The sequence below is a fragment of the Citrus clementina genome, unplaced genomic scaffold (genome assembly GCF_000493195.1).
Source record: "Citrus clementina cultivar Clemenules unplaced genomic scaffold, Citrus_clementina_v1.0 scaffold_1, whole genome shotgun sequence".
Lineage (NCBI taxonomy): Eukaryota > Viridiplantae > Streptophyta > Magnoliopsida > Sapindales > Rutaceae > Citrus > Citrus x clementina.
The window spans coordinates 14,068,748-14,082,835 of NW_006263303.1; the positions used below are offsets into that span (position 1 = coordinate 14,068,748).

The 14,088-nt window shown below is 31.5% G+C and overlaps 1 protein-coding gene across 2 annotated transcripts in view; it reads left to right on the plus strand.

Moving 5' to 3' along the window:
- LOC18056096 (ras-related protein RABA6a) overlaps positions 1–725 on the plus strand; it is a 16,199-nt gene extending 15,474 nt beyond the window's left edge. The window contains exon 2 of one of the 2 annotated variants that reach the window (XM_006451572.2): positions 230–725. In XM_006451572.2, the coding sequence (XP_006451635.2) occupies positions 230–680 (451 nt within the window). In that variant the 3' untranslated portion in view covers positions 681–725. The remainder of the gene's footprint in view (positions 1–229) is intronic. The other variant, XM_024192461.1, reaches the window with a different exon arrangement.
- Positions 726–14,088: the final 13,363 nt, after the last annotated feature.

Below are 14,088 nucleotides of genomic sequence, written 5' to 3' on the forward strand. Positions count from 1 at the left end.
CAAAGTGGCTATTAAATTACATACCTTGAAGCACCTAAAGTTCAAACAAATGTTACTTGCCATGAGCACAGTTTTTCATTTTTAGTAATGAGCTTTTACGTATAGAATAACAGCTTTTTCGTTACGTTTTCGAATTAATTATATCTTAATTTAAGTTGTCCTCATGCAACATTTGTTAATGAATTTATAGTATTTATTATTATTTTTTCCTTATGATTAACTTGGACAGGTTTAGGGCCATAACGAGTTCATATTATCGTGGAGCACTTGGAGCCTTACTAGTGTATGACATAACACGACGAGCAACATTCGAAAATACAAAGAAATGGCTACGAGAACTCAGAGAATTTTGCAGCTCATGCATGGCCATTGTTCTTGTGGGCAATAAATCTGACCTAACTCATTCCAGAGAAGTTAACGAAGAAGAAGGTAAAATTCTTGCTGAAACTGAAGGTTTATACTTCATGGAAACTTCTGCTATGCAAAATTTGAACGTCGAGGATGCGTTTTTACAGATGATTAATCAAATTCATCAAACTACAATTCAGAAGAGTTTATGTGCTAAAATGAATGATAAAACAGCAACTAGTAATTGTAATAATCTTGGAGGTGGCAAAGAGATTATCAATATTGATCATGAAGTAACTGCCACTAAGCAATCAAGTTGTTGTTATAAGTGAAGTGATGTAATCATTCAAAAGTATTCGATGCTTTCTTTTCCTATATTTTTGGTTTGATGAATGACAAAGGCCTGTTGCTGCTTTGGCTTTGCTTTGCTACAAATTTTAAATTATGGGACATTTATCAACCCACAATATGTATATATAAAAACTAGAATTTTAATTAATTTGATGGAGGGCCAAATGTAACACAAATTTAGAATTTTGGCTGTGACTTGTGCGAGAGCATCGAGTTGGATAAAAATAAGAGCAGTTTGCTTATTGTGTAGATACATGTTGAATGATGATATAGTGCGGGCAGGTGTTAGCTTCCCATTGGGGAAGCTTAGGCTGTGGAGCCCTTATCTTAGCATCCACTGGAAGAGTTGGGCTGTGGGACCCATATCCTCCAATGAAAAATTGACACGTATGCAGTCACACATTTTAAGAGTGCGCGACTACTCCCACCAGAACAGCCTCAAAACATGGTTATATCTGGTTTAAAAAATCCAAAAAATAAGGGAATCATAAATAATGAATTCAAAGCAAAAAAAAAAGAAAAAAAGACTTTTACGTGCAATTTAGTGCAGTTTGATGGACTAAATTGCTATATATATATATACATGTATTCTCTGCATCAAGGGACAGTATTTCGACGCATGCGTTCACTGCAATATGAGAACATGTACGTATCACTACCTCAGCATTATGGTGATCTACCATGTTAAAGAAAAGAGGAACAATATGACAGATCAATGATTTTGAGGCGCGTATAACACTTTCCTTAAGGTTTTACTTGCACCCACTTGAAAAAGTTTGCAAATCACCTCCAAGATTAATGAAACCGGAATGTTGCAGTTAGTAATACTGAAATATTCCCTTGATACTATTACTGGAAATTGCATGATTGTAGAGATATATATTTACAATAAAGGAAATGCTTTTAATTATCGAGGAATGATTTCCTTTTCCTCTTAGTGCTAATAAAGTGAGATCGAAGTTCTGTTTATAGTACGTCAATCAACATTATAACTCTTTAATTTAAACTCACAGAAAATCAAAAACAACCTAATTGTTTCTGTAAATTAAAATTCATTGCATAAGTTGATTTAATTGACTTCTAAAGCTTTGAATTCAAATTCATGGCGCCATTTAATTAACCACAGTTTGCTTTAATTTATTACAAACTCTCTTTATTCGTATCATTAATAATATTACAATTTATGTATATAACAATCCCCCACTATATTGAAATATTATACAATATACAAAATACAATCACACTGATATTCTCATGCATTTGATTTAAACCTCTATTTAGTGAAAGCATTTCAAAGTCTTAACGAAGGCATATGCAGTTGTAGCTTTAAACAAAGTCTCCTTATTGTTAATACCGTAAATGCTTAACACATGATTACACATGATTATACTTAGACATTAATTATGGTGGAGTTGCTCTATCATAGAGCACTGCTTTATAACTACACGATTAGAGTGATAAATAATAAAAAACATGTTATTATTATTTATTATTATGATCATGTAGTTATTAGCATGTTCTATGGTAGAGCAAATCCACAGTAGCCGGACCCCATACTTATTTCCCTAAGATGGTTGCTTTCTTTTAGCACTACTATGGCCTTGTCTCTATTCATGTTTCTTGAACATTTAAAAGAGCAAACCTTTAAATTCTTGTTAAAAACGGCACCACTCTTAGGTTAATATAGGTGACATGTCTCTGCTACATAGACGTGCAAACTAAATTTGAACTTTATTAAGAGTTTTATCATAGAGGTTAGCACTTGACATCTTGGAATGGTTTCTTTATTCTTTTAATAAATACAGTTCTTATACAATCACATGTCAGTAACTTGTTATTTCCCATTAAACTTGAACTAGTGTTATGTTCTAGTACATAGCTGGGTTTCAAACCCATTTCAGTATATGTAATCTTTGTTAAATCTCTCGAGAGTCCCTTGTTAACGGCTCTGGCAAGTTGTTACTTGACTTCACATATATGATGTTGATAACACCATTTTTTATTAATTGTTTGACATATTCATGTCTTAAACTAACGTGTCTAGATTTTTCGTTGTAACTTTGCTATATGCTCTAGACAAAGTAGTTTTACTATAACAGTACAAAGAAATAAATGGCATCGTTTTTGGGCATAACTCAATATCTAATCACAAATTTCTAAGTCATTCTACTTTTTCACCTGTTGCTACCAATGTTATAAATTCAGATTCCATTGTCGAATGAGAAATATATATTTGTTTCTTAAAAGCCCATGAAATGGCTCCTCCTCCAATAGAAAATCCAATCAGTTGTGGATTTATTATCATTAGTACTAAGTTAATAGTTCTCTTGAGATACCCAAGAACTCTACCAATAGATTTCCAGTTAAATGTCCTAGGATTACTTGTATACCTTAAAAGTTTGCATCTTGCAAATGCTATATCTGACATAGTATATAATGTATAGAATACATCATACTACTTATTACACTTGCATACTTAAGCTGTGCAATTGATTTGCCAGAATTCTCAAGTATTTTAATACTTGAATCAAATGGGGTACTTGCTTCTTTTATTTGTAAATGATTAAGTTTCATAAGCATTTTCACAATATAATGAGATTGGCATAGAGCATAAACCCTCTCATTTTTATTCACTTTAATTCCCAAGATAATATCAACTTCATTTAAATCTTTCATTTTATAGATTGAAGTTAAATACTTCTTAATTAGTCTCATATAATCCTTCCAAGTTTATTCCAAAATTAGTATCGCCAACATAAAGACAAATATTCACACCATGTATCTATGAATTTAGAAAAAATGCATTTATCAGTATTATTTTGTTTAAATCCATGAAACATGGTCATCGAATCAAATTTTTCATACCATTGCTTTTGTGCTTGTTTAAGATCATATATGACTTTATTGATTTACATACTTTATTTTCATTTATGGACAAAATAAAATCTTTTAATTCTTTTTTATATATTTTTCATCAAAATCATTATTTAAAAATATAGTTTTTACATCCATTTAATTTATAAATAAATGATAAAATTGATGCCAATGTCATTGACACTCTAATAGATGTAATTCTAGCTACGGGTACATAGGTATCAAAATAATCAATTCCTTTATTTTTTGTAAGGTCATTTGCAACCAACCTTATTTTAAAGGTTTGAATACACCTATCAATATTATATTTTCATCTAAATACTTGTCAATAATAATACAGCCACAAATTATTGCACAAATTCTTTTGTACAACCTGAGTTGACAACTGATGTCATCAAGTTACATGACTCCAAGTAAACAACCTAACAATCATACGGCTAAAAAAATTAAGTAAAAAGCTTTTTTTTTTTTTTGTTTTTCTATATCTCTCCCTTCATAAGTCCCGACTTCACAGCACCTTTGATTGCTTCAGCTTCTCTCTATTTCCATGGCGATAGTCTTTGTCGGCTTCTCTCTATTTCATTAGAGACAATCTTCTTTTTGTTAGTAAAAATTCAGTTTTTCTCATAAAAACGTTTAGGACTGATCTTATACAATACACAAGAATTCGTAATCTAGAAAATCATACCTTAACAATCCGACTTTGCTTTCTCATTGAAGTAATCTAGGCTTCCAGATCACGATCTGTTACCACCACTCCTGTTAGATCACAATTCGTCACCACCACTCCTGTTAGATTACGATCCGTCACCGCCACTCCTGTTAAATCACAATCTATCACCAAATAATCTTCTAGGTTATGACTCAAGTTTGATTAGTACTAGACGTGTGGATGTCCGTTTCACTACTTCCAAAACAACCAGCTTCTTTTTCAATGTTTTTTCTCAAAACATATATTTTGGAATCCCGTATTTTTTTTTCTTAAGAAAAATACACTTATATAATATTTCTTGTAAAACCCTAGATATGTATTATCCTTTATTATAATTCAAAATAATAAATATTTTGAATATACTATTATCTCTCCACTTACGTGAAAGTGAATATCATGTGTAACCACTTTGGGGCCCACCTTGTAAAATAACACAATGCCCCATGTTGTGCAAATTTTAATGTACTCGCAAGCGCACGAATCTATTGTAGTATAGATTAATGGTGACGAGTGTCGATCCCACGAGGAGGTGGATTTTAATTGTGTAGAATTAATTTTGTGAATGGGTGATTGGATTTGTGGTGGAAATGATTGGAATATGCTAAAACTTAAATTAAAATGGAGAGAATAAATTCTAAAATTGGTATTGAAATGGTGAGAATAAATTGAAGAGAATTCTATTGAAATGACGTACTTGGGTATCTGGATCCGTATCAACATGCATCATGGGCTAAATATTCCTTATTAATGCCAATTAAATCATGAGGGGGGAATCCACACCTCATGAACCACGCTCTAATCAATATGGTGCTAAGGGCTTATCGTGCCAAATAATAATAACCTTATACTAGAGGGCCGGTGAAACCAAGGCGGTACTAGACAAGATTAGTATTATTTGTCGACGAGAAGTCAAAACATCCACAAAAACTAGAGGGGAAGAAAAAGTAAATTTACCAAATTAAGCCCATGACACATGTTGAGACTTCACCTTCAACCCAAGCTTGAAAGAAAATTAGCCACTCATAATTGAACTAGGGGCAAAAAGGGAATTTATTAAAATACGAAGAAAATACAAGATGGAGAGAGAATTACAGAAAATGGATCCCAAAAATGGATTCAGAGATATCAAATTAGGGGGGGGAGGCCCCCTTTTTATAGATACATGGAGTAAATCATGGCCATCGGATTAAAAACAGTTTGGACGCTCAGGATTGCGCCACGTCATCAGTCAACAGTCCACGGTTTGACCACGCGGATGAACAGTAACACGGTTTGACCCGACTTTGAGCAGTAACGCGGTTTGACCCGGATGAACAGTAACGCGGTTTGGTTGAAAATAATCCTGTGTGATGCATGCACCGTACGCGAGATTTTTCGTCCACTGATATGCTGCCACGTCACCATCAACAGTACATAAGAATTTTAGTCCAACAGGATCGTGACACCTCATCGGTCAATGCCACGTCATCATCCGTCTATGTGAACAGTGTCGTGAACAGTAACGTATACAGTATTGTATACAGTATTGTACACGTGAATAGTACCGTACATGTGAATAGTGCCATTTTTCCTTTTATACTCCTCCTAAGGTTTTCGACCGTCCTGAGTTCAAAAGTGATGTCCGTTTTGCCGTCTGATCTCTCCTTTATTGTGAAATGACTATAATGCCCCTAAAATAAAATAAAACACACGTAATTAAATCATAAGAATGTTAAATACATAAAAGTAAGGGTTGTTAGTAAGACTTGAAATGTAAAATGACGGTTTTCTCCTTTATAAATATGCATTTTCTAACACTCAACACCCCACACATGAGATCTTAACAAATATTATAATTAGGTTTATCACCTAATATGCCAGTTTTCTTATTTTTAGGTTCAGTAGTGGTGCAGTCAATTAAATGAGCTAACCCGGGGATCATTTGGGAACATACAATAGTGGCTACAACAATTAAGCCTGTAAATGAACAAGTCCAATCATTTAATTCCAACTCTACTCTACTATAAGATTGGAACTGACCTTCATAATTGTATGCTCGAATAATAATTCGTCCCAACCCACAATGATTTCTTTACTGCATAATCTTTTGTACCACATCGTTAATTAAATCGATATCTCAACTGTCTAATCAATTTAATTACATCTTGTTCCTTGATACTTAGTGGTTTTATTTAATGATCATTTTCAACATACTAAATATGTTGACATACTCTGGTCAGAGAATTCTACGATTAAGTGCCGAAAACCCATCAAGAGATGTGTTGTACAAATTCTATATTGTTAATCTATGACTTCAATACTCATAATTGCTTCCACCAAGATACCGGGTAATCTTGACTAAAAGTGTGTGTCATACCCATTAGTAACTTAAATGGAACAACAATTATAATCATAAAATAATAACTAACTCAAGATTAAGATTACATTAAAATCAATGCCTATGAGATTTAATAAGTCTGATAGTTATTACAAAGTTAATTAAAACTCATATGTGATTATGTTCAATGTAGTCATACTATATCAATAAATTCATACATGATTAAGACAAATCATTGAATGAATTTATTATAGTCTATACCTAAATAAAGTGTCCAAATTTATTTATCAACTGTGAATTTAATTTATTTAATCATAAGATAACTTTTATTTATGCTTTTATAAATCCACATGGTGATCACATAAATACATATGATATGATTAAATGAACTTTACTCAAAATATTAATGCAACTAAGATACTTGAATAAAATACCTCATTTATTTTATTAATTGGAAAAATTGTTTATTACAATTAAATAAACACATATACTTTTAAAGAGCATATTTTCCCAATACTTTTGCCATTATATTATTTCTAGTATGTCTTATAAAATTGCTGGGTAGACTGAGGGCTTTTTAATTTTCTTCAAATTGAGGTCGGGTTTTCTCCCTTTCTTTTTCTTTCCTTTTAATGGTTGAGTTTGCTTTTGCTCCTTAAAAACCAATCAATTCTTTTTCGTGGTAACTCAAATAGAATCAGTTTGAAACATATATTTACTACAACAAGGACTTTATCTATAAGCTTCTTTAAATTTTTCTCATCTCTTGGAGCAAAAATAGAATTTTGCTTATTAATTATTCTATTATTTTGCAGTTCAACAATTAGGAACTTGCTACTGATCATGTCAAAAAAGGCATCTTTTTTGTTCCAAATGAACAATTAGTTACACGTATGATTTCCATTTCCTTCTGTATGTTTCAGTATTGATGATTAATTAGGGGAACTAACTAATTGTGTGGATTTTGCTCAATTTGACTAATTTGAAGAAATTAATTTGTACAACACTTTGTGGTTGTATGATTATTAAATATCCATTTACATTTAGTTGGTTTAGATTAGATCCTATTAGTAGTACATTTAGTTGGTTTAGATTAGATCTTATTAATAGATCCACTAATTTCCATGTTTGATTAGACAATAATGAGTCCATCTGATCACTTATAACCTTTTTCCAGAAGGCTATGTCTCTTAAAGTCATAGCCTTACTAAGAGTTTTAGGATCTTCTTCCATTTTAAATAGCCATTTAAATATTGTTTTTCTAGAATTTATTCCCAAGAAATTCAACACCTCTAAATTCAACAATAACATTTGAATCCAACTCAAGAAGTTTGTAGGCTTTTGAATTTTTTGTATAGCCAATAAAAATGCTTTTGATGCCTCTACAACTCAATTTTAACCTCCTTAGGTCATGAGACCTATAAAAAGCCATACCCCCCCCCCCAAACACTTTACAGTATTTTTATGATGGGCTTTCTTTATTTCCATATATCTCATAATGTGAAACATGTAATTTTCTAGGAGTTTTATTATGGATGTGTCATGCTGTAAGAATAACTTTACCCCACAAATTCATTGGCAATTTAGCATTTAAAATCAAAGTACTTATTATATCAATAAAAATCCTTTTTTTTTTGTGCCAAACTATTTTGTTATGGAATGTAAGAAGATAGTTTTATGATAAATTATACCATCCTCACAATAAGATGAAAATTCAATTAGAATACATTCACCACCTCCATCTATACGGAGCATTTTATTTTTCTTTTTTTCTTGATTCTCAACTTCAACTATAAAATGTTTAAAGAAATCAAAAGATTTATCTTTATTAGACATTAAATACACAAAAGTATATCTAGACAAGTCTTCAATAAAGGAGATAAAATAATTTTTTTGTCCTTTAGTTAAAACCATTAAATTCACAAATGTCACAATGAATTGATTCTAAAATTTGTCTATTTCTTTCAACTTTTGGAAAAAGTTTATTTGTTAATTTTACTTGTAGGCATATGTCACCACTACAAGAAAATAGACAATAGATGACGGGAAACAACTGTCATAAAAAAGGGTACATGACAAACAGTTCATCTGTCATCTATATCATTGTTATTAATTTATGACTGCATATTTTCTGTCATGAATTCACGATGGTATTTCACAGTCATATTGGTCACACAATAGTTTAATGTGAAAAATTAATTAAATTGAAATTTGAATTTATTTAAATTTTCATGCCATATTTTTAAAATTTTGGTTGGAAATTATATTATCATTTGTAAATTTATTATTCATTTTTAGCGGGAAATTGTTTATGATAGACTTTATGATGAGTGTTTCCTGCCATAAAGTTATTTTTTAAAAAACAATTATGATTATAATTTATTTTTGAATTCCTGTTTACAAATTTAATTAATTAATGAAAATGAGTATCATGAAAAAAAAAGCTAAAAGTAATTAATATTAATTAACACCCATTCATTCCAACAAGTTAATTTCAAAATAAATACATCTACTATCTAATATTGTCATCACTATCAATACATATATAATCAACATCCCAAATTAAAAAAAAAAAACATTCATCTAATTAAACTTCAAGAAAAGCAACTCAAATTCCAGCCACCAAGCCAACAAAACTTCCAACAACAATACATCTTCTAGCGGCAATAGTCCAATAGCCACTTACCCAACAACACTCCAACACACATTCAGTAGCAACCCACCATCTTCCAACCCAACATCTTTCTACACCATTGGTATACCAGCAACATACCCAGCAACCCTCCAACTCAAACCCGGCAAACTAATCTATTCGAAATCAATCAAAATACTCAATGTTATCGAATGCACAACATGTACACTACAATAATTAACTGTAACCATTATAATTTGACACTATAGCTTTAATTTCAACAAATTTTTACAACTAATATTTATAGCTTCATACTTATACTAACCATTTTGCTGATGCAACAAGGGTGTCGAAAAAATGGTTAGCCCACTCCAAACGAACCTCATCTAATTCATCTTGAGTTTATACTTTCTTTCTATTAAACTGTTAATCACAAAATTATTAAGAGGTCAAACTTCAAAAATAATGTCACATATATGGAATAAAAGAAAGTTAAGAAATCTTATCTTCAACTTACATTGTTCATTAGCAAACTAACATCTGCTATTATTTCCTTCATCCTGTTTCCAATCTTGCAAACGAAGCAGTGGATAAACTAACATCATTGCTTACTGGAAATATCACGTGAGGGCTGCTTGATATGTCTTCTAATTGTTCTGACATTATACACTTTTTAGGGATGAAGTATTTAATCTACTCTTGTGTTGAAGAAAAGTTTTTTTTTTCCAATACCGTGATTCATAGAAGATATAAAAGAGAAAGAGGGCACAACAATTAAAAAGAGAAAGGGAGAATACATTAAATGAGAGAGAGGGAAGGGCAATTATTTATTATTGCAAGGGACCCACTGCATTAATTTATTAATTTTATAGAATTAAAAAAGGCATGTCATATTTAATCTCAACCCTAAATTATTTCTAATCTAATGGTCATAAAATTGTGTCTAAACTTGTGTTTAAAATTGTGTTTCTTGAACCTACCTCTCTCTCTCTCTCTCTCTCTCTCTCTCTCTCTATATATATATATATATATATATATATATATATATAATATGCAGCAATATATATAAATATGTTGTGGCCACAAAGCCAGCTTGTGCAAGTTGGCCCTTGTTTTAAACATTGTACTTGACTTGTATAGTTATATTAATTGAAATAATTAGCCAACCAAAAAAGAAATACATACAGAGACAAAAACAACTTAAATACCTTTAATTTTATTAACTAACCTTATGTGCATCTCTTTCACTGTCTTTATTTTTAGTTGACTTCACCGGAATGGTAGCAGTAGTATTTGCTGGTGGCTTGCCTAAATTATCTACCATCTGTGAAGATTAATTATATGAAATAGTAAGTATATAAAACTAGATTGAATAGTGAATATACAAGGCTAGGAAAAATACAACCATTTATTATGAATAAACTAACCTTATGTGCATCTCCTTTATTGTCATTTTCACTGTCATCATTTTTGGCTGACTTCATTAGAATGGTAGCAATTGTGTTTTTTGGTGTCTCTTCTTTCTTCCGAACTTCTTCCTTTTTTCTCATTGTTGATACTTTAGGACGTTCACCCCTTTGACCAGACATCCATTTTCTCTTTTTCACAGCTGACTTCTCTAAATTATCCAGCTCATGTCAGCATTAACGATAAATAGTAAGTAAATTAAACTCTAATGAATGGAAGATATACAAGGAAAAATACTTAAATCAGGAAAAATTTGGGTAACACAGATAACTAAAGTAACCTTATGTACATCTCCCCCACTGTCTTCATCATTGACCATATTATGTAGGAAAGTGGAACTTCCAACATCTGAATGGCGAGGTGTCCTCTTCAATTCTTTGCAAATTTCTCGCAATTGGTCATCTACTGATTTTTTCCAAGCATCCAGTTCCCTCTCTCTCTCACTTTGGATGGGTCCACGTAGGCAGTGAAAGTACATAGAAGCATATATAAATTTGCCCAAACCTTGCATATGACCAATTCGAGGAAGCTTTCCTAATGCTTGGGCAAGTAAGTCATTTCTTGTATCCAATTTGAAGAAGTCTTTTTTGTCCTCCTTCTCTAGCATTTCCTAATAGCCCACCATAAAGAAACTAATATTATTAAATGAGCATAGATCTAATATCATAACAATGTTTGTTCTAGTTAAACTTGATTACCATTTTCTTAATGATTTGTTCGGTTTCAAAGTTGTATCCTCTATTCTTTAACATCCGAGCTCTCTTCCATAGTTCACTCCTGTCAATTAAGTTTTTAGAAAGACCCGATTCTGTACACTAGTTCGACAAAAAAATTAGATTAGTTAACTGTTAAAAAATTTAATAGTTAACTAAACCTTCAATAAATATTTAACAGAGTAAAAAATTTAATAGTTAACTGACACACACACACACACTTACAATTTCTTTCATTAATCCAACGTATCCTTTTCGACTAAGGTGGTGATTACACTTGTTCAAAGCTCTCATGTTCTTATTGACACGACTGATTTTCTACATAATTGGGAAACTTTGTTATAACACAAGGTAAATATAATGTAACTACTAACATATTACTTGTCCTAACTTTAAAACACTTACTTTAAAAGATTTCGACAAACGTTGGTCGACAAACTTTATACAAACATGATGCTTTATTTGAGGGTACTCAATTGGGGGTGCATACAATTTCTTTTTATCATTTCTGAACTTCCAAATATAGTTTTTAGCCAGCACATAGTTGAAATTCTGAAATATTGTTCCAATTGATTGTATCACCTACTTCCTACTTCTAAGATGAACAATGAAACGACCTTAGATATAGAAGAAGATTGTTTAAGTGATAGTTAATAAAAATCCAAATTATATAACTAATAATTAAAAATGATAGGAAAAGGTTTAAGTAGAATGCATTGGATTTTTAAGAATTACCATAATAGATTTCCACAAACGCTCATTTGTCTCTAGCGGAACCTTACGCGAATCGAAATAAAGAATTGAAACTAACGTACGAGCTAATACCCCAAGAAAAAAAGCCAACTCAGTGGCTCTATCACCTGCTGGAACACTCATTTTATTGTATTGTACCACAATCTTTCCCTTCTTTGTTTTAAGTCTTTGTTTTTGCCTAGCTCCTATATTCACACCTCTCCTAGAGTTACTGCTTTTAGGAACATCAACATCAAGATAATGAAATTAACACTATCTCTCTCAGTACTATCCAAATCACCTCTATCTAAATCAACACCATCATTATCACCTCCATCAAACTCAGCACCATCAAAATCAGCCTCATCTTCTGCATCTTCTAAATCAGCATTGTCGGCAAATAAGTCGTGGTAATCATCTTCCAAATAAGCGTTCTGATTAGAAGCAACATCAGCCACTATGTTTTCCCTTAGCCATATTACTGCACCTGAAATAAGTAAATTAAATTGTATTAGTTAAATGATAATATGAAGCTACATAACAAGTAATCAGCTAGAAGAATAAAAAGTTAATATATAATTCATTATCATATTAATTGTAACTTAGAAGTGAATAGTTAAATAAATATTTACTGCCAAAAAGTTAATCAATTAGTAACCCAAATTCCCTCTTTCCTATTTCGTGCATAGTTTCTCGATCGCCATTTATGGAATGTAACAAATCATTAGTTGGAAATTCTTTGGTGAAGGGAGGATATTCTGTTACATTATTGACCTCATCTTTATTTATTTGATTAAGATTACTTCTAGTAGGCATATGACATACAATAAACCACTTTGTTTGAATCTGATCGTTTACATAAAATACTTGTTTGACTTGAGAAGCCAATATAAATGGATAAGATTTATATCCTAATCGGTTTAAATCTACTAAGATGAATCCAAGCTCATCTTTCTTAACGCAACTACTTTGAACCCAATCACACTTCAACACAGAGACTTTCAACAAATGATAGTCAAGTACCCAAATCTCATCTATAACTCAATAATATATCATATCACATATTTCAGAATCACCTACACTAACTCCACTATTTTAAGTTAATCGATTTGAGTCTCGATCTCGTGTAACAAAATGGAAACCATTAATGTCATAACCATTATGTTTAGTTACAAAAAGAAGAGGTCCGTGTGATAACCAATGCAAACTATCCGATACGTGATCACTCTTTTCAATCAAGTTATAAACCTAACAAGACAAGAAAGAAAAGTAAACATCTTTACTAAGTGAAAAAAAAAAGGTTGAGATTTCTTTGTGAAAATTAATTATATACATGCTTCAACCTTATCAGTTAGCCAATTGGCAAATGTACGGTTGTTTTCCACTTGCAACCATTTGTCATTTTGATGTGGATAACACGTTTTAAGTCACTGCATATGGTCACTAAAGATCTAGAACATGAAAAAATTAGATTGAAAATTATAGAAATAAATTATATAGATTTGACTAGAAGAAATTAACCAAATTACCTAATGTATAGTACCACGTCTTACATGTTATGCAAGATGTACAGGTGCGCTTGATCTAGTGAATGTGGAGGAATTTGTACCACTTTCCCACTAGGCAATGACTTATCTTTTGATAGGTTTTGCACATGTCCAGGTGGAACCCCAACTATACTCATGTTTGACATGTATTCTGCGCAAAATTCTAATGATTCTTCCGTAATATAACTCTCCATTATACAACCTTCAGGACAGTTGCAGTTCCGGACAAAATCTTTAAGAATTTTCATGTATCTCTCAAAAAGATACATCTACTGAAGGTAAACTAGGCAACATAGTCTAACTTCATTGACTAAATGAACAATCAAGTGTACCGTAATGTCAAAGAAAGAGGGAGGAAAGCATTTTTTAAACAAGCACAAAGTCACCGCATGCTC